The sequence below is a fragment of the Capsella rubella genome, unplaced genomic scaffold (genome assembly GCF_000375325.1).
Source record: "Capsella rubella cultivar Monte Gargano unplaced genomic scaffold, Caprub1_0 scaffold_5, whole genome shotgun sequence".
Lineage (NCBI taxonomy): Eukaryota > Viridiplantae > Streptophyta > Magnoliopsida > Brassicales > Brassicaceae > Capsella > Capsella rubella.
The window spans coordinates 12,167,589-12,186,042 of NW_006238919.1; the positions used below are offsets into that span (position 1 = coordinate 12,167,589).

Here is an 18,454-nt window from a genome sequence, read left to right on the forward strand (position 1 = left end):
GGTTTTTCCACGTGTGCTTATCACGTGCGTCATATGTTGTTCGGTTTTTTTTCGTTGGGTGTTGTTCTCTACTCTTGGATAAAAAGAACAATGCTCTGTTTCAGAAATTTAATTAGGCTTATTTTCTTTTGTTTGGAGTGGCTTGTAGGACAAATTAGCTACTCAAACTAAGAACCGAAACAAGAAAACGATAATTCGAGCATTCCCAATCAAAATGGCATATAATCTTTCATACACAAGTCACACAAAAGCTTAGAACATAAAGGCAGAAAGAAAGAAGAGGAGGGTCTTGTTTTAGTTGAGGTGATCAGATACAACTTGGATCTCGCAATTTGGTGAAGCTACTCTTGCAAAGTCCTTAAGTTGGCTTGACACTTTATTCACATCATCATCAATTGATGCAACGTAGTGTACTGTCAGTTGTTCAAGACGTGGCATTGTCTCTAGGAAGTGCTTGACCAGCTCTATCTGATTCTCTATACCATTTTCACCAAATCTCTGTACCTTTAGGAACTTCACCGGACTTGACGATAAGCAAATAGGAACCTCCCCTGAAAATTTGCATAGGCACCCGTCAACATCCCCACATTTGATTGTATATTTGTGGTGGAGTCCCTGAATCAAAAGAGTAATCACAACATCAAAATCTAGTTTCTTTGAAAATCGAGTTAGCAGATGCAGTTAAAGGATATGTATTGGTACTTCGAAAACAAGAGTTTCTAGATTTGGGCAGTTGTTGAGTAGAGTTGGCAATGATTCCCATCCTACTGTATGGGTTTCAACAGTTAAATGAACCAACTTGTTGAATGTCGGTACTGGTTTACAGCAGAACGTAAGAACCTGAAACAGAAACCACAGCAACAATATCATCACTCTTCACTCATATCCAATCACTAACTTGTATAAAATCATTTATCGATGCTACGCTAACAAACCTCAAGAGTGCTGGCAGATAAGTAAAGGATCTGAACATTGCATATTCCCCTAAAAAAGTCTGTTGCATTGGCGACCAAATTTCCATAGTTTGCATGTGCATACTGATCACGTGTCATTGCAAGGTAGATAGTAGCTTCAACGAGGGAAGCAAAGTTCACTTTTGGATACTTGCGCGCAATATTATCAGAGTAGTTAAAATAAACAAGATTGGGTGTATCAAAAGAAACATGATCTGGATTCTGGTCAGAGTCTAGACAGTATAGCGTTAGTCTCTTGAGGGAATTGGAAGACAGAGAGCGGTTCCAAAAATCAGAGTAAACTCTAAGGAGAAATAGTTCCTCAAGGACATGACAACCAGATGTAAGCTTGTGAAAACAATCCTCAGCTTGTCCTAACATAACTCTATGAAGGAAGAGAGTCTTGAGCTTTGGAAGAGAAACACCTTGCACATCAATGCCATAAACATTTCCAGATTCAATCCTCAGGCTGACCAGTGACTTGCTCTCAAAGACCTCAGAAGGCAGACGACCCTCATCCAGAGAGACGTGTAAATCAAGCTCCGTTACCCCACGTCGCAACACCTTTAAAATGGAATCTGTGACAAAATATGGACGAACACCATGTCCGCACAAAAGAGAGAACTTGTTTATAGCACAACTCTCTTGCAACTCCAATACTCTATCCACAAAAGCCATAAATCTGCTGAGAATCAATTCCTTCTCTGTGTTACCAACCGCACGATGTTGTATATGCAGCAAGCCATCGAAAATAAGATTTGGCCTGTAAGCAAAGAGATAGCGCCACTTTTTGGAGAGAACTGAAGTCAAAGCAGCATCTTCAATGGGTAGGAATGACAATATGTGGCAAATCAGAGCTTCTGGTAGACCACTGATTATATCTCTGGGACCAAAGTCTGTCTTTTTCGATTTCATAGTGACAGATCTATCTCAACACTTACGACCTACAACAAAGAAAATGACATGTTTACTTGGGAGCTATTCAGAAGCTTAATTCCAAATACGTCTTTCTCAAATCCCAAACTGCGAACCAGTCTTTAATCAAAAACACACTCACAAAATAAAATTGCCAGAAAAGAAAGAAAAAAAACAATTAAAATTCGACACTACAACAAATTACAAAACGAAAAGAAGATGAAATATAAGAAATGAGGAAACTTTACTTGGGTTTTGACGCAGAGTTCACCCAAATTTTGGTAACTGGTAAGTGGAAGAGAAAATTAGGGTTTTCTGAAATTGGGAATGTAGTACAACATCGTGGCGGGACGACGTCGTGGACGTGGTTTGTATGTTTTTGGTGACTTTTAGAACTAAATATATATATATATATATATATATATTTTAAGTAAATATAAAATAAAGTTAGGAGTTAAACAAAAAATTAGGAGTTCATCATAATCTTATGTATCTTAGTAATTTTTAATTTATATAAAAATATAAAAACCTCTTAAAAATATTCAGGGAACAAATCAATGAATTTTGGGATGATCTTATTTATTAACATCAAAAGCTAATTCTCCTATTCATTCATAACTATTGATATTATAAAAAAACTATTATAGAAAATTTCCATTATATAGAAAGTTTACATTTATGAAAATCTCCTACTCTATAGAAAGTTTACATTTATGAAAAATTGGTACAATATGTATTACAATTTACAACTTACAAACAAACAATTATGGAGACGAGAATCGTATAACATACTTACATCAGCATTTAAATTTCCTATAATTTCGGGGTAATTTGTCTTTGCTTTTTATTAGATTCACGTATTAATGTGAAATATAAATATGAACGCACGTCAAAAAAAAGAAAAGAAAAAAAACCCCAAAATATTATCATCCTGTATTGAATAAAAGCATAAAGCTTTTTGTTATTAGTGATCCTTGATTAAAACAAACGAAGACAAAAGGTACACTAACATAGTTTATCAATCATCATCATCACCATGCCATCGAGGCAGATCATTAAGAAGATAATTGCAAATTTAGAGAATGGAGGTGACGCTGCTGTTATTAGACAAGGCATCACCCAGTGAGTTTGCTTTATAATATCGTTTATCATTTTTTTCACAGGTAAAGCCGATTGCTTCATCTTCAAGTTTCGTTTATATAACTTGTGCATGGTTAATTTCATTCAGGAGTGACCATGAGTTATTGGACCCGTTCGTCTCGCTAGCTGAATTTTCCGGTAATGTTCCTTTTACTTCCCCAATGTGTGAATTAAAAACTGTGAGTTTGATATTCACTTAATATAGGATAATTGATAATCTAAGCAGCAATTTCTTGTGTGTTCTGATTTGCTCTGTTTCTTGATCAGTTTCACCTCCTGGTGGATTCAGAGATCATCCTCATAGAGGTCAAATCACCTATTTTCATTTTTTTTATACATCTGCTTGCTCTGTTCTGTAATGTTTCTGATGTAATTACATAAACTGTGTACTGAACAGGATTTGAAAGTGTTACATACATGTTGCAAGTGAGAAACAAATCTTCATCCAGGATTCGAGTCAATTAATCAAAGCTTTTACTTTTGCTTTCTTATCGATTCAACTTGTATAGGGAGGCATCATTTACCAAGACTTTAATGGTCATAAAGGTACAATCCATGAAGGAGATGTTCAGGTGAAACAAAAAAAAACATAATACATGACAGACCAAAAAGACTATTGAATACTCTTATTAAGCTTTCTTGTTGCATCCTGGTTATATTGCAGTGGGTGACAGCAGGAAGAGGAATTATTCATTCGGAAATGCCCGACGAAGAAGTTAACAATGGCATACAGCTCTGGATCAACCTCTCTTCCAGTGACAAGATGTACAAGAAGCTTCTTCATGGTGGAGATTCTACTTATAGTCAGATTTCTCAATGTTTTATAAGATCTGTGTTCTTTGATTTGTGACAGGATCAAGCCAAAAAACAAAGTAATATCCAGCACTGGTATTCCGAGAGCAGAGAAAGATGGAGCAGAGGTCAAAGTCATAGCCGGAGATTCAATGGGAGTCCAGTCTCCTTTCTATACAAAAACACCAATCATGTTCCTTGACTTTACTCTCGAGCCAAGAGCTCATACCCACCAGACAATCCCAGAGTCATGGACCGCCTTTGCCTACGTTATACAAGGCGATGAAGGCGTGTTTAGTTCCTCAGACTCTTCCACAGTAAAAGCACATAATGTTGTTGTATTTGGAACAGGAGATGGAGTTAGCGTGTGGAATACGTCAAGCTCTAGGCCATTGAGGTTCTTGTTGATTGCAGGGGAACCGATCGGGGAGCCTGTAGTTCAGCACGGACCATTTGTGATGAACTCACAGGCTGAGATTGATATGACAATTGGGGACTATCGCAATGCCAAAAATGGATTTGAAATGGCTAAGTATTGGAGGTCAGAGTGAAGAGTTTGAAGCTATAAACAGAGACATATATATATTTGAGCTTTCTTCTTTATCTCACACGGTTTAAAATTCTAAATCATATCATTCTCAGGTATTAAATACATGCAAAGTTTTAGAAATTTGATAAGACCTGTTTTTATAATTTGAAGCTCAAATTTTCTATTTTCGTCTTAATGAAGCAAACATTTTGTTTATCCTCACTAGGATCCGACTAGAGGATCAAAGACAAAGCAAAGCTTATAGCGAAATATTAAAAAAAAACTATAGACATTAAGATTAAGTTAACATTCTTGGCCTAACCAACAAAAGCATAATAAAATACAAGTCCTTAGATACTATTACAAACATAAAGCCGAGACCAACTCATGGCTTTTGACATTGTGAAAAGAGGCATGAGTGAATCCAAAACAAAAGATTTGAGAAACCAGAAAAGGAAACATGCTTTTTTAAGTGGAGGACAACTTGAGAAACCAGAAAAGGAAACATGCTTTTAAGTAGAGGACAAGGTTAGGTTATGAGAGATTACTTGAATCTTGCACTTGGTTAGACCTTCTCTAGAAACCATCTGAAACTGTGTTAGTACTTCTTCCACATCTTCGTCTATGGACGTTTCGTAGTGTATTATGAGTTTTTTAAGATTCGGCATTGTCTCGAGAAAGTAGACGACTTGCTCCATCATTTGGTCCATGTCCTCATCTTCATAGATATCTCCAAACTTCAATATCTTTAAAACCTTCACAGGACTTGATGATAGGCAAGTGGGAATGTCCTCCTCCTCCCAAGGACTGCACAAACACTCGTCAGTACTTTTACACTTGTCTCCAAATCTATGGAGAAGCCCCTAAAACACAAAAGTAAGCTTGTTTCAAATCTGCCTTAGTTTGAACAATGTATCAACAAAAGATGGTGTAAGAGATATAGATTTGGTACATCGAAGATAAGTGTTTTTAAGTTTGGGCTGTTCTTGAGTAAAGCCGTCAATGATTCCCATCCTACATCTCTGTCAGTCTTGATAGTTAACCGAATCAGGTTGTTAAAAGTTGGCATTGGTTCGCAGCAGAAACTAAGTACCTGAAACAAAACTCAAATAAGCCACATGACTACATGAGCACTCATTTATGATCCCAAGTACTATAAGATATATAAGGACAGAGCAGAGACTGACCTCAAGAGTGTTGTCAGATAAGTAAAGAGTCTTTACATTTGAGATTCCAATGATAAGATCTGTTGCATTTCCGACCATCCCTTCATCTGGTTTGATAAGATCATCATCTGAAAACTTTGCCTTGTTGATCTGATCATGCGCCATTCGGAGATTGAGACTCGCTCCAGTTAGCGAATTAAAATTCACTATGGGATACTGGTCCGCAATAGTATCAGAATACTCAAAGTAAACAAGATTAGGAGTATCAAAGGAAACACTCTTGGGGTTCTCATCGCGTCTTTGCTGAAAACGAAACGTTAGTCTCTTGAGGCTTGTGCTAGACACAGAGCAAGATTGCCAAAACTCATGAACCATTCTCTCGCTCACAGTAACTTCAGAAGACAGAGGCCAATCCCAGTACGAAGAGATGTGGAGAACAAGCACTGACACGTCAAGATTCAAGACATTGTTTATCCAAGCAATGACAGGTGCTGAACCAACATCATCTTTACACTTGACTGAGAATTTGTTCAAAGGATTGTTCCCTTGCAAAGCCAGCATTAAATCCACGAAAGTTATGAAATCTGTACGAAGCTCATCTCTTTCTTGTTTTCTCGTTCTAGTAGGGTGCATAAAGTGTGAATCATCAAACTCAAGATCCATCGTTTGGAATACAGCAAGCCTGAACAGAGAGTATAAGCTCGAGTCAGAAGAAACTCAACAAAATGGGGATTCACAAATCAACAAACAGAGAATATAATCTCGAGTAGTAAGAGAAACTTACTTGGGGGTGAAAGCAGCGAGAGATTATCAAAACGACACAACTTTGAGTATTAATGATCTTATGCCCCCAACCAACTTCAGAGATTTATACCAAAAGGGAAGTGAAGTTTTGAAAATTAGGGTTTTGAGAAAGTGTAGGCCTAATAGTTTGACGGGATAGTTGAGTAAGTTCCAAAGCTGGATTTTCTTTTATTTTCAAAGGGTTTGTCAAGTCCTCATGATGATATTCTCTGTGACAAAGGAGGATTCTCTCTCAAGAGTCGAATCACAAGTTGTAGGAGCAGTATCGTCTGCGTGACGTCAACTCGACCACGATAGATGTGACTAACATCAGTAGTTAATGTTTTTTTTGTGTAGGTAGTAAGATTAATGTGTATGTTGATAATCCAAATATCCCAATAACCTAACATTACTACTGAACAGGGCTAAAAAGAAAATGCATTTCAATTTCTGGGCATTTCTTTTTTTTTTTTATTGAGTCAATATGTTTTTCCTTTTCTCTTTTTGTGAGTTACTCTTGCAAATTTTACACTGGCCAAATATCATAAATCTTACCTACTTTTTTTTATTTTTATGGTTCTATCCTTTAATGGAAATGATTTTAACTGTTGTTGGAACCAAAGCCTTAGCAACACAAGTTCATCAAAAACATTACGTCTAAAGATTTTTAATTATTCCATGGCATTTTTAGAATGGTTGGTTTATGCATTACAAACCAGTGACAGTTATATTTAGAGTTTCTTCTTTATCTGACACGGTCATAATCTTATAATTTAGATCATACACATCATTGTCCCGTAATTTAATAACATGCTATGTTTTAGAATATTGATTAATACAGTATAGTTCAATTTTAGTACTTCAATTTCTACAAATCCGAGACTCAGAACAATTTTAGCGCTTACTAGAGCTGGTCACTACTTGGTCTAACCGACAAAAGCATAATTAAAATACAAGTCATTAGATACTACTCTTACAAACTTAAAGCCGAGACACATTCATGGCTTTGAGATGGTAAAAAGAAGCATGAGTGAATCCTAAAAACTTGAATAACAAGAAACGAGAAATCCATTTCACCGACGAAAAGGAAACATGCTTAAATAGATGACAAGTGGATGTTATCAGAGATTACTTGAATCTGGCAATTGGTTAAACCTTCCCTAGGAACCATCTGAAATTGGCTTAATACTTCCTCCACATCTTCGTCAATTGAGGTTTCATAATGAATTATGAGTTGTTCAAGATTCGGCATTGTCTCAAGGAAGTACTCAACTTGCTCCATCATTCTGTCCATGTCCTCATCTTCATAGATATCTCCAAACTTCAGTATCTTTAGGATCTTCACAGGACTTGATGATAGACAAGTGGGAATATCCTCCACCTCCCAAGGTTTGCACAGGCACTCGTCACTTTGACATTTCATTCCATCTCTGTGGAGAAGTCCCTACAACACAAAAGGAAATTTGTTGCCTTTGTCTGAAGAATGTATCAGCATAAATGATATAAAGGGATATATATATTTGGTACTTCAAAGACGAGGGTTTCTAGATTAGGACTGTTCTTGAGTAGAGTCGTTAATGATTCCCATCCTACATGTCGGTCAGTCTTAACAGTTAGCTTAATCAGGTTGTTGAAAACCGGCATTGGCTCACAGCAGAAAGCGAGTACCTGAGACAAAAACAAGAAAGCAAGTTGACTAGTACACGACTCTCTTTATGATCACACTTTAACTCAAAAGAATTAAAAAGAAGATGAGTACAAATTCGAAGTTGAGGGACTACTACTGACCTCAAGAGTGCTGTCAGATAAGTAAAGGGCCTTAACATTGCAAATTCCCATAAAGAAAACAGTTGCATTACCAACCAACCCTTCATGCGTAGATAAATCATCTCCTGCAAATTTCGCCTCATGGATCTGATCATGTGTCATTTGAAGATCGAGACGAGCTTCAACAAGTGAATCAAAATTTGCTTTTGGATACTTGTCCGCTATAACATCAGAGTACTCCAAGTATAGGAGATTAGGAGTATCAAAGGACACACTCTTGTGATTATCTAAGAACATTTGCCGAAAACGGAAAGTTAGTCTATTGAGGCTGGTGCTAGAAACAGAGCAAGATTCCCAAAATTCCTGAACCATAGTCTCGCACCCAACAATAGCTGCAGACATAGGCCAAGCCCAACACGAAGAGATGTCCAGAACCATTTCTGATACACGACGTTTCAACACATTGGTTATCCAACCAATGACAGGAGCTGGTCCAACATCATCCATACACTTAAGTGAGAATCTGTTCAAAGGAACATGCTTATGCAAAGCCAATGTAGCATCAACGCGCTTTATAAAACCTCTGAGAATCTTATCCCTTTCTTGTTTGCTCACTCCGGAATGCATACGCTTTAAGTCATCATAGTCAAGATTCATCTTTTTCGAATACAAATCACTTCTTACAGCCCTGAACAGAGACAATGAGCTTGAGTAAGGATAAACAACAAAAGGATTGCCGAATTCTCCAACGTTACCAATTTCAAAACCGATTTCAAAGTCTAAGCCTTACACTAAACTATCTTTAAGTCTCCACTGAGATTCTTAACAGAAAGAAAATAAATATGTATATTAAAAACAATCTTCTTGTCGAAAACTTTATAAGAAACCCTATATGAGAAGAGTGAGAAGCTTACTTGGGGGAGTGAAGCAGAGGTCACCAGAATCACACAACTGTTGCGGTTTTATGTGATTTTCAACTAATCCGATTCAGATAAGAGATATATATATATAGCCAAAGAGAAGTGAAAGTTGAAATTAGGGTCTTTGGCCCTATTAATTTGGCGGGATGGGCGAGTGAGTTCCAGTGCAGGTTTTTTTTTTTTACTGAAGTGTTGTCAAGTCCTCAGATTTTAGAGATCTATGGTAAAAAGTAGAGTACATCTACTCGATACTCTACTCGATAGTCTAATCAATGGACAAATATAATTTAAGACGAGATTAGACTCTTCTGTTTTTTTTTTCTTTTTCTTTTATTTGGTCGTTAATTGAGATTTGAGTCGATTATATGTTTATAGTTTATTATGGTGACTAATATAATTTGAGCCATTTACAGCATAAAATCTTAAACGTCTGCGATCTAAAATGCAACTTGACCCGGAAAAGTCAACTTTAAGAGGCAACACTTCAGATTCAAGTTGCTACTTAATCTTTATTAACCTCCAAACTTTCAAATATAAAATCAGATCAAAATACCTTCGGATATGTTGACATCCATCCGGGATAGCCAAACCATGATCAAGTCACGCTTAAGAGATTTAGATTTATCAAGCTACCAATCACACTTAGCCTCTCCAATACAGTAATGAAGTAATCTTATTATATAGTATACATTACAGACGGTAAACAGATCTTCTCTCAGGGGAGAATGATACAAAATTACACACGTAGAACAATCCATTCTAGTTTTACCTTTTGAGAGCTTCTTTGACACTGATCAAGCCTGTCTTGGTTATTACTAATTAATGGGTGAAAAATAAAAACTGTGGCCGTTTTTATAAGTTTCACATCATCTCAAAGAAGCATGAAATCGTCTTAATTTTACATTAAGAGCAAGAATTCTGAATCTGTAAGAAAAAAAGATTTAAGCTCTTAACTAGGAGTACCGTTGCCTTTGCTCCTGTATACAACTTCTAGACATTCTTTAGCTCGATGAACTTTGGATTGAAGGTAAAAGCTCCCAGCTTTTGCGTTATTCTCAAACAGCTTGTCATATTTCTGCATCCATATATTGTCCCATTCCTTTTAATTATTCGTTTCCGAGTATCAAATTAGAGTTAGAAAATCATTATCTATGATGGAAAGGGAAATGTTTACCTGCAATATTTCTTCCCAAGAGGTCTGCTCAGTCACACCAAGAATTTGCCTAGCCTCTTGCTCATTGATGGCTTTTCCTGCTTTACGTACTGCATTCTGCATTGCTTCTTGCGCAACACCAGTTTTAGATGCATCTGCAAAAGAAGATTATAGGGTAAGACTAAGATAGGTCTCCTTCATACAGATACATGACCCTTCATCTTATGCGCAAATTCAATATACTCGAGTGAAAGAGAGAAAACTGATTCTGAAATATATAAACCGTTCTCATATTAGTAAAACACATCCAGGAGCTGAGCTGTGATAAACTAAGTGACCAGAATCACACTAGTCATCATCAACTAAGTAACCATTCTATCAATTGAAAACAGGTCTGTCTGAGAGATCAAACCTTAACAGTGGATTAATGAAGCAACCACTTGATGTCAAAGAGGTTACATAAAAGAAAGTGTTGGAACTCACTTGCAAGTGCTTGGCGATAGGCTTGAAAGACGGCGCGACCAATGATCCCAGAACCCATCACAATCAAATTTGCAAGTATTCTCCCTGCCTGTAAGAGAGAAAATTTTATGAAGAGAATATTAGAATCAGGACAACACGAATACGCACGGATGACGAAAGAATTGGAACACAAAGAAACATGTCTTAAGTAAAGCCTGCTTAACGTTCATTAAAGCAAAGGCCTTTAGCCACTACTATATATATATGCTAAAAACAGATTCAATCAATCGCTAATATTTAAATACTTAAAAACATTCAGACATCTTTGCCTGATTGATCAAATCTAATAAGAACCGATTTCAAACAATCGTACAACAAAGAAAAAAAGCCTGTAGCAACAAAAAAAAAACCTCAATTTAAGGGAATCAATCGCAAAATATGCAAAGAGGATCTCCGAATAAAGCAATCAGCTGAATCATTCGGTACCCCAATTCATAGAACCCATCAATCTCTCGAATTCATACAAATCAACGGAAAAAAAAAACTAAAATAAATGATCCTAAATGATGCTAAAAACCAATCATTCTATCAAAATACAAAGAGTCACCACTCAAGAGATTGAAGTAGCAAGAAAAAAGCGAGGAGAGGAAACTCACCATGGCAGCCGATTAATCGATCGAATTAATCTCAATCAGATGCTTCTCTTTAGAACGATGTTCCGATTCGTGGGGGGTAAGAAGAGTGATAGATAAAAGTCTGACGAAGGAAGGCTATGGAACAATCTAGGGTTCTCTCTTCTGTTATGTTGTTCGTGTTCGTGTAATAAAAAATAAGCTAGAGGGAGAAACACGGCAGACGGATGACCAAACACGAAAACAGGGGATTGATGCCCAAGGCATTTTTTATAATAGACGAAACTCAACATGTGATACTTATGGGCTTGGGCTATCAAATAAGTTAGGCCCATCTATTACGAAGAGGATCAGAATGTTGACTGTTGAAAATAATTAAAAGTCCTCCTCGGTTTACATTGAAATATTGAATAGTCTGACTTTATTTATGGAAATTTGTTTTTCTCTTTTTTATTTTATTAATCGAATTTTGTTTTATTTTATCACTTGAAGAAATGTGTCAACGTAAATATCAATTCTGATTCTGTTTTATGTTTGAAATATATTATACAGATTTATTTTAAAAATATACATAAAACCAATTTAAATTTTAAAATGATCAAAACCTTTATTATTCTAACTTCTTCTGATTTTCCACAAAAAAAAAAATCAGCATAATATTTTCTTCATTTTATCCACATTAAAAGCCAACCATATTTGCAACAAACCATTGAATTATATAATTGTTTTAAACGAACTATAATTCAATGAACAAAGCATAATAGATTCATTCATTCCTTCCAATAAAAGGAAATAATTAACTCATTTAACCAAAAATTAATTAAAACTACTGTTGTTATATCTTTAGAAAAGGGATGCACAATACTGTATTTAAAAAAGTCCTGAATTTTCTGCGTGTTTAATGCGCTGTCTTTATTTATTTACTTATTTAATTTCTATTTTTTTTTTTTAAATTATGAAATCTCTCTCTAACAAAAGAAAAAATTATAAAGAGAAAAAAAAAGTATGAAACCAAATATAGAAATTAAGACACTATCTCGCACAAAGCACAAGCTTCCCTCTTCTTCCTTCCCGTTTCTTCCTCCTCCTCCTCCCCATATCTCTCTCGATTCCTTCTTCTTCTTCTTTTTTTGTTTGTTTGGATATTTTGTGCCAGCCTCACAGATCCGCGATGCATTTTCATTTTCGAGCAGGTTTGATTGATTTTGCTGTTCGTCGTGATAATAAAATTCTTGTTTTGCAGTTATTGAGTGAGTTTATCATTTTTTGAAAAAACAAATTCAGCTGAAATTGTAATTTTTTGATGCGTGGGTTTGTGATTGTTTGTTTGATCGATTTCAAATCGTTTTAAAAATTAAATCGCGATGGTGAATGTTGTTAGAAGCTGCATTTATGTTCTTCTCATATGAATCGGAAATGTGTTTTCATAATTATGTTTTGACCTTATTGATGATTTGTCGGTGGATCTTTTCTTTAGCCTAGACACATTCATTTGTGATTGATTCGATCTTTTGGTGGTGCCATGTATATATGTTTATTCTAATAAGGTTGCTTAGTGAGATATTATTGATTTATTGTTGGTTCATGTTTTCCATTCTTATCATTTTTCAAACAATCTGACACTGAAATCTCTTTTACATTGTGAACAGGCTTCTTATAAAGGGCAGTTAGCGCATTCCCTATTTTTTTAAAAAGCAGTGTCTCACTATCAAATATGAAGAAAGCATTTGGTCAAACTGTCAGAGACCTGTAAGGATTGGAGTACTTAAAGTTACATGTTTTATCTTGTCGATCCATGTGTGGATTATTTTTTCTTCATTCAAGATGCCTTACAAATTCTTTAATCCAATTGTTTGTAGCAAGAGAGGTGTTAACAAGAAAGTGCTTAAAGTACCTGGTATAGAACGAAAGGTAATAAAGCTTTTTGTTTGATTAAGATGTTGTTTTTAGTTCTTCATGATTGAGTCAGTCAAAAACATTTAGTTAAGTTTTGCCAAGATGAATTATATTAATTACTAGAGAAGCTTATCTTTGGTTGAAACTCCCTTGTTGGCTTCTATTGTGGAATTTAAATGACATTTTCCATATATGCTTCACTTCGTTTGTCTCTCAGTTCTCTAGTTTGGTTTCTTGTTCAGGTTCTAGATGCTACCAGCAATGAATCATGGGGTCCGCATGGATCACTTCTTGCGGACATTGCCCATGCTTCGAGAAATTAGTAACTACAAATACCTTTTGTCATGTTATCCTTTTCTGTAATATCATCTTATGAGTGAATTATTTGTTTTTTATTTTTTCTCATGCAGCCATGAATACCAGCTGACCATGGGAGTGTTATGGAAACGTCTTAGTGACACTGGAAAAAATTGGCGGCATGTCTATAAGGTAAAAGAAATATGAATCCGTAACATGTTTTTGATATGCTTATATAGTGCTTAATTTGCCAGTGAATGAAACTAATTTATGCTGGTTTATCTCTTTTCTACTCTTCAGGCATTAACGGTCTTGGATTATTTGGTAGGTCATGGATCAGAACGTGTCATAGAAGAGATAAAAGAACATGCATATCAAATTTCGGTAATGATGACTACATTACTAGTAAATTGTTTTAGAGAGGTATTCAACAATATTTGATTTTTTTGGTATCTGAGCTGTTTATCCCTTCCTCATGTGTCAGATATTATCAAGTTTTCAGTATATTGATTCCAGCGGTAGAGATCAAGGAAGCAATGTCAGGAAGAAGGCACAGAGCCTTGTGGATTTGGTAAATGACAAAGAAAGAATAGCGGAGGTTAGAGAGAAGGCTGCTGCTAACATAGACAAGTATGTCTGCTTCTTGTTTCTCCAATGGGTCAATTTCATGCACATTTTTATAATTAAAATTGATGCTTAGGAAATATCATACTGTAATTGCTTTCTATATTGCTTAGTAAAGTCATGAATATGCAATCTTTTTCCTCATATAGGTAACATATTTTCCAAAATCTGTTATTTTCGTACAATAGGTATCATAACTCAACAGGAATGCATAGGCCGTCTGGAGGATATGGAGACAAATATGATTACGAAGGCCGATATGGAGACATAGATGAAGCACGTAGTAGTTATGGGAGAGAGAGAGAATATGGTTACAAGGATGATGATAAAAGTAGTCGTGATGGAGATCGTTATTCTAGAGACTCTGAAGACATCAAGGATGATGAATATCATGGGAGGAGCAGAGATGATGATCATTCTCAAGATGGAAGGTAATTTCGACAGACAATATTTATTTGATTGGGCTTTTTTATTGTATTCTAGGAAAACAAATGTCAGTTATTATGTCTTACTTTTGGGATTTGATAGAGGAGCAATAGAGAGGAAATTTTCTGAACAAAATATTGGTGCTGCCCCACCTAGTTATGAAGAAGCTGTTAGTGATTCACGGAGCCCTGTATACAGTGAAAGGTGACAATTCTCTTCTCTGAATTAACTGAAAATTGAGAAGTACCTTTTTAACTATTCTGAATTCAGATGTTTATGCATTTTAATATTTATTGCTTCAAGTAATGGTGGAGAGACACCACAAGTTACTCCTCCTAGAGGTGTAGCTTCGCCTCCCCCTGAAAACAATAGCGTGGAAAACGAAGCTGGTGGTTTTGTTAACGAATCACCTCCTCAAGATGTTGAGGCTTTTGATGAATTTGATCCACGGGGTTCAGTTTCAGGTACATAACTTTTCATGTTTGTAATTGTGTAATTTACACTCTTTACAAGCATAAGAATTCACTGTCACGGATTCAGATGCATACAATATTAATACCTTATTTCGAGGTATGTGATTGTGTTCTTATCTGGATGTTCTCATTGTATAATGTAACTTCATGTTTCTTCCAGCAGCATGTGTACCTACAACTGGTCCTTCAGCTCCTGCACCTAGCCCACCAACAGTGGTTTCTACTTATGCCCAGCCTACCTCAAATAATGCGGAAACAGATTTGCTTGGCGCATTTTCAGATGTTTTTTCAGCGAATCCCTTGCATACTGTAACATCTGATTCCACTTCTTTTGAAACCAGTGGACAACCAAACACTGGTCCAACTCCATCGTTTCTTACTTCTCAGTCATTAACTCAGGTATTTATATTGGGCTTAACCAGTTATGTTTGCGTTTTTTTAATGGTATTATCTTGGGTATGTTACTAGGCTTAACAAGAAACCCTACTGGATTCTATCTTTATCCTTTCCCCTTTGTGCAGCCTTTTGATGATCCATTTGGTGAATCTCCTTTCAAAGCCATCACTTCTGTTGACACTGATCCAACCCATCATCAGAGTTTTGGAGAGTCTTTCCAGCCAACACCACCAACTTCAAATCCTGACAATGAGAATAGTTTTGGTTTTGGGGAAACATTTACAACCGTACCCAATCATGAACTTGACGTTCAAAATATGCAAGCTCAACCAAACTCATTTGTCTTACCTGAAGAGCAGTTCGATACATCGCACAACGAAATTGATATTCTTGCTGGCATTCTCCCACCATCTAGACCGCTAAATTCTCTATCTCCACAACCAAATTCAACAGTTTCAGCATCTCATTTTGTTCCCAACGGTGGTAGCTCTTATGAGAATTATCATCAGGCAGCACTTACAGATTCAAGCATGCCAGGACAAACTCCGTTTGATCAAGCTTCACAACACTATGGCATGGTTTCCCATTCACAAAACCATCCTGAAGATATGCAATTTAACAATGGAGGCTTCACGCAACAGCCAGGCTATGCAGGTTCAATAAATTCTCAACTTCCACAATATACTCCTGGTTTATCTCCACACCCAACAAGTGAGAGTTTTCCTCACCAACCATGTTTTGCCACCTCACCAAGCTCTCAAACTCCTTACGCTACTACACCTAATGGACCAGCTGGTCAAAGTGATGGTGAAAACTTTATGACACAACAGCCTTACGATGTGACACATCAACCTCATGATGTAACACAACAAGTTCATGGTGCCCCTTCTCATGTACCACATCGAACTCGATCTGGACCTGTTGTGGCATACGGGAATAATAACAATGTCGTTGGGGATATGCACCAACCTGGTTCTGCCCCCTCATCAAGTTCACAAACTTCTTTTGCTACTACACCAAATGCACCAGCTAGTCAGTCTGATGGTGGAAACTTTATGACACAACAACCTTATGATGTGACACATCAATTTCATGGTTCCCCTTCTCATGTACCACATCGAACTCAGTCTGGACCTGTTGCAGTGTACGACAGTAATAACAATATCGTTGGAGATATGCACCAACCTGGTTCTGCCCCCTCATCAAGCTCGCAAAATCCTTACCAAACTACACTTAATGCACCAGCTAGTCACTTTGATGGTGGAAACTTCATTACACAGCAAGCTCATCGTATGACACAACAAGTGCATGGTCTCCTTTCCCAAATACCACAACAAACTCGATCTGGACCTATCGAGAAGCACATTAGTAGTAATGTCATTGGAGACATGTTTGCACCAGCTGGACTAAATTCCTTAGAGACTTCAGCATCTCAACCATCTCTCACACCTGTAACAGGAGCCATTGAGATTGTTCCTCAAAGTCAGAAAAAGTTTGAGCCAAAATCAACAATCTGGGCTGACACATTAAGCAGAGGGCTTGTTAACTTCAACATTTCTGGACGTAAGTTTTGTTATATATAATCTTCTAATTCATAAAGTGTTTACAAAATTTCTAACGTCGTTTCTTTACATTGCAGCAAAAACAAATCCATTAGCAGATATAGGAGTTGATTTCGAGGCGATCAACAGGAAAGAGAAACGACTAGAGAAACCAACTACTGCACAACAACAAGTAACATCAACTATCAACATGGGTAAAGCCATGGGATCTGGTACTGGCTTAGGCCGTGCAGGTGCAGGTGCTATGCGACCTCCGACAAATTCAATGGTAGGCTCAAGCATGAACAATGGTGGCTATGGAGGTATGAACCAAAACCATCCCGTGGGAATACATCAAAATCATGCAGCGGGCATGAACCAACACTTTCCTATGGGTATGAACCAAAACTACCCCATAGGGATGAATGGAAACCATTCGATGGGTATGAACCAAAACTATTCCATAGGGATGAATCAAAACCATTCAATGGGAATGAACCACAACCACCCTATGGGAAACCAAAACTATCCCATGGGAATGGGGATGAACATGGGCGGATACAGCCAAGGCTATCCGATGCAACCACAACAAGGAATAGCCATGGGTCCTCCTGGTCCACCACAAGGCATGACAGGTTCCTACAATCCGATGATGGGTCAAGGCGGTTACAACCCTCAGCAGCAGCAACCGTACGGTGGAGGAGGTTACCACCGGTAAGATACGAGCCAATAATCATAGTTACCCCCATCTAAACTCATCACACTAGTAAAAAAGATTCAAAAACATAACACGATCATTTAGACCTGAATTTGTAAAAAGATTTTGTCGGTTCATGTAAGTTGGAGTTTTGTTAAGACATATGTAGTGGGAAAAGAGAGAAAGAGGCATAACCTTCACTCGGGTTTCGCTGTAAACAGATATGTATTTTGATATTATACATCTTTTCTGTAATACATTTTCCATTTACGTAACAATTTTTTAAAAATTATCTTTCAATAGTATATACTACTTGGTTTGTTAACACGAAACAGAGAAAACAAAAGAAAAGTGAAAAATATCTGAAAAAAGAAGAAGAAAAGAAGCTAGTTATCAAATTATGTACTGTAAAATTGTGGATTTGGTAACAGAACAAAATTGCTAGTAAAATAGCACATAGTCTTTTTTTTTTTTTTTTTTTGGTCATAAAAATAGCACATAGTCTATCGTATGATATTTGATTGTTAAAGAAACTACAAAATCATTTTGCTTCCCACGCCACGTAGATATACATAGTCATGACTTTTGCTCTTCTTCTAGATGGTCTGGTATTTGTTGCCAACGTCTTCAAAGGAAGAAAAATAGAGAGAGAGAGAGAGACTTGGAAAAAGTTGGTAGTAGCATTATCGCCAACGAATTCTAGTTGAACCATTCATTACAAAACCAGCTAGGTTCACTAAACCAGAGAATACCAAACAAAACCAGCAAAACCTGATGTAGCTCACTCACACACACAAGTCACAAGTCACACAATTGGTCGTATGTGAGTTTTATCATGAGCATTAAATAAAAGAATCAAAAGAATATCCATCCATCATTTTTATTCATTACA

At 36.6% G+C, this 18,454-nt stretch overlaps 6 protein-coding genes across 8 annotated transcripts; 2 read left to right on the forward strand and 4 right to left on the reverse strand.

Moving 5' to 3' along the window:
* Positions 1–181: 181 nt before the first annotated feature.
* Positions 182–2,206, reverse strand: LOC17887315 (F-box/LRR-repeat protein At3g59250). 2 transcript variants are annotated; one of them, XM_006291013.2, is made up of 4 exons: positions 2,117–2,206; positions 936–1,897; positions 703–840; positions 182–615 (listed from the first exon to the last, which is right to left on the reverse strand). In XM_006291013.2, exons 2-4 carry the CDS (start codon positions 1,866–1,868, stop codon positions 295–297), a joined length of 1,392 nt encoding a protein of 463 aa, XP_006291075.1. In that variant the 5' UTR covers positions 1,869–1,897; positions 2,117–2,206; the 3' UTR covers positions 182–294. The 2 variants fall into 2 exon arrangements, with proteins under 2 accessions (XP_006291075.1, XP_023638721.1); XM_023782953.1 differs by lacking the exon at positions 2,117–2,206 and having other exon boundaries at positions 936–2,064.
* Positions 2,207–2,950: 744 nt separating this feature from the next.
* LOC17886705 (putative pirin-like protein At3g59260) lies at positions 2,951–4,364 on the forward strand. Its single transcript, XM_006290392.2, has 7 exons — positions 2,951–2,994; positions 3,097–3,146; positions 3,276–3,314; positions 3,406–3,434; positions 3,518–3,580; positions 3,673–3,773; positions 3,862–4,364. Exons 1-7 carry the CDS (start codon positions 2,951–2,953, stop codon positions 4,349–4,351), a joined length of 816 nt encoding a protein of 271 aa, XP_006290454.1. The 3' UTR covers positions 4,352–4,364.
* Positions 4,365–4,778: 414 nt separating this feature from the next.
* On the reverse strand, positions 4,779–6,158 carry LOC17886037 (putative F-box protein At1g58310). Its single transcript, XM_023783325.1, has 4 exons — positions 5,807–6,158; positions 5,517–5,701; positions 5,282–5,422; positions 4,779–5,192 (listed from the first exon to the last, which is right to left on the reverse strand). Exons 1-4 carry the CDS (start codon positions 6,156–6,158, stop codon positions 4,842–4,844), a joined length of 1,029 nt encoding a protein of 342 aa, XP_023639093.1. The 3' UTR covers positions 4,779–4,841.
* A 1,041-nt stretch (positions 6,159–7,199) lies between these two features.
* LOC17886980 (putative F-box protein At1g58310) lies at positions 7,200–9,005 on the reverse strand. The gene is made up of 4 exons (XM_023783324.1): positions 8,960–9,005; positions 8,067–8,733; positions 7,806–7,946; positions 7,200–7,722 (listed from the first exon to the last, which is right to left on the reverse strand). The coding sequence occupies exons 2-4, from the start codon at positions 8,700–8,702 to the stop codon at positions 7,375–7,377; spliced, it is 1,125 nt and encodes a 374-aa protein (XP_023639092.1). The 5' UTR covers positions 8,703–8,733; positions 8,960–9,005; the 3' UTR covers positions 7,200–7,374.
* Positions 9,006–9,620: 615 nt separating this feature from the next.
* Positions 9,621–11,451, reverse strand: LOC17885830 (mitochondrial import inner membrane translocase subunit PAM16 like 2). The gene is made up of 4 exons (XM_006292004.2): positions 11,237–11,451; positions 10,602–10,689; positions 10,140–10,273; positions 9,621–10,040 (listed from the first exon to the last, which is right to left on the reverse strand). The coding sequence occupies exons 1-4, from the start codon at positions 11,237–11,239 to the stop codon at positions 9,915–9,917; spliced, it is 351 nt and encodes a 116-aa protein (XP_006292066.1). The 5' UTR covers positions 11,240–11,451; the 3' UTR covers positions 9,621–9,914.
* An 806-nt stretch (positions 11,452–12,257) lies between these two features.
* LOC17886732 (clathrin interactor EPSIN 3) lies at positions 12,258–17,854 on the forward strand. Of its 2 annotated transcripts, none has more exons than XM_006290470.2 (13): positions 12,258–12,405; positions 12,862–12,961; positions 13,072–13,123; positions 13,351–13,430; positions 13,519–13,597; positions 13,706–13,789; positions 13,890–14,035; positions 14,218–14,460; positions 14,558–14,659; positions 14,759–14,919; positions 15,089–15,327; positions 15,450–16,887; positions 16,964–17,854. In XM_006290470.2, the coding sequence occupies exons 2-13, from the start codon at positions 12,927–12,929 to the stop codon at positions 17,581–17,583; spliced, it is 3,279 nt and encodes a 1,092-aa protein (XP_006290532.1). In that variant the 5' UTR covers positions 12,258–12,405; positions 12,862–12,926; the 3' UTR covers positions 17,584–17,854. The 2 variants fall into 2 exon arrangements, with proteins under 2 accessions (XP_006290532.1, XP_006290531.1); XM_006290469.2 differs by having other exon boundaries at positions 15,092–15,327.
* The last annotated feature ends 600 nt before the right edge of the window (positions 17,855–18,454 follow it).

Coding starts and splice junctions, on each gene's coding strand:
- LOC17886037 (XM_023783325.1), bottom strand. CDS start 6,158: ATGGATCTTGAGTTTGATGATTCACACTTTATGCACCCTACTAGAACG. Junction 5,702..5,806: donor CCTCAAGAGACTAACGTTTC/GTTTTCAGCAAA, acceptor AGTATCCCATAG/TGAATTTTAATTCGCTAACT. Junction 5,423..5,516: donor TATCTGACAACACTCTTGAG/GTCAGTCTCTGC, acceptor GTTTTGTTTCAG/GTACTTAGTTTCTGCTGCGA.
- LOC17885830 (XM_006292004.2), bottom strand. Junction 10,274..10,601: donor CTATCGCCAAGCACTTGCAA/GTGAGTTCCAAC, acceptor CTTCTTTTGCAG/ATGCATCTAAAACTGGTGTT. Junction 10,041..10,139: donor CTTGGGAAGAAATATTGCAG/GTAAACATTTCC, acceptor ATATGGATGCAG/AAATATGACAAGCTGTTTGA.
- LOC17886980 (XM_023783324.1), bottom strand. CDS start 8,702: ATGAATCTTGACTATGATGACTTAAAGCGTATGCATTCCGGAGTGAGC. Junction 7,947..8,066: donor TATCTGACAGCACTCTTGAG/GTCAGTAGTAGT, acceptor TTTTTGTCTCAG/GTACTCGCTTTCTGCTGTGA. Junction 7,723..7,805: donor TAGAAACCCTCGTCTTTGAA/GTACCAAATATA, acceptor TTTGTGTTGTAG/GGACTTCTCCACAGAGATGG.
- LOC17886705 (XM_006290392.2), top strand. CDS start 2,951: ATGGAGGTGACGCTGCTGTTATTAGACAAGGCATCACCCAGTGA. Junction 2,995..3,096: donor GACAAGGCATCACCCAGTGA/GTTTGCTTTATA, acceptor AATTTCATTCAG/GAGTGACCATGAGTTATTGG. Junction 3,435..3,517: donor GTGTTACATACATGTTGCAA/GTGAGAAACAAA, acceptor CAACTTGTATAG/GGAGGCATCATTTACCAAGA.
- LOC17886732 (XM_006290470.2), top strand. CDS start 12,927: ATGAAGAAAGCATTTGGTCAAACTGTCAGAGACCT. Junction 13,124..13,350: donor TACCTGGTATAGAACGAAAG/GTAATAAAGCTT, acceptor TTTCTTGTTCAG/GTTCTAGATGCTACCAGCAA. Junction 14,036..14,217: donor GCTGCTGCTAACATAGACAA/GTATGTCTGCTT, acceptor TTCGTACAATAG/GTATCATAACTCAACAGGAA.
- LOC17887315 (XM_006291013.2), bottom strand. CDS start 1,868: ATGAAATCGAAAAAGACAGACTTTGGTCCCAGAGATATAATCAGTGGT. Junction 841..935: donor TATCTGCCAGCACTCTTGAG/GTTTGTTAGCGT, acceptor TTTCTGTTTCAG/GTTCTTACGTTCTGCTGTAA. Junction 616..702: donor TAGAAACTCTTGTTTTCGAA/GTACCAATACAT, acceptor CTTTTGATTCAG/GGACTCCACCACAAATATAC.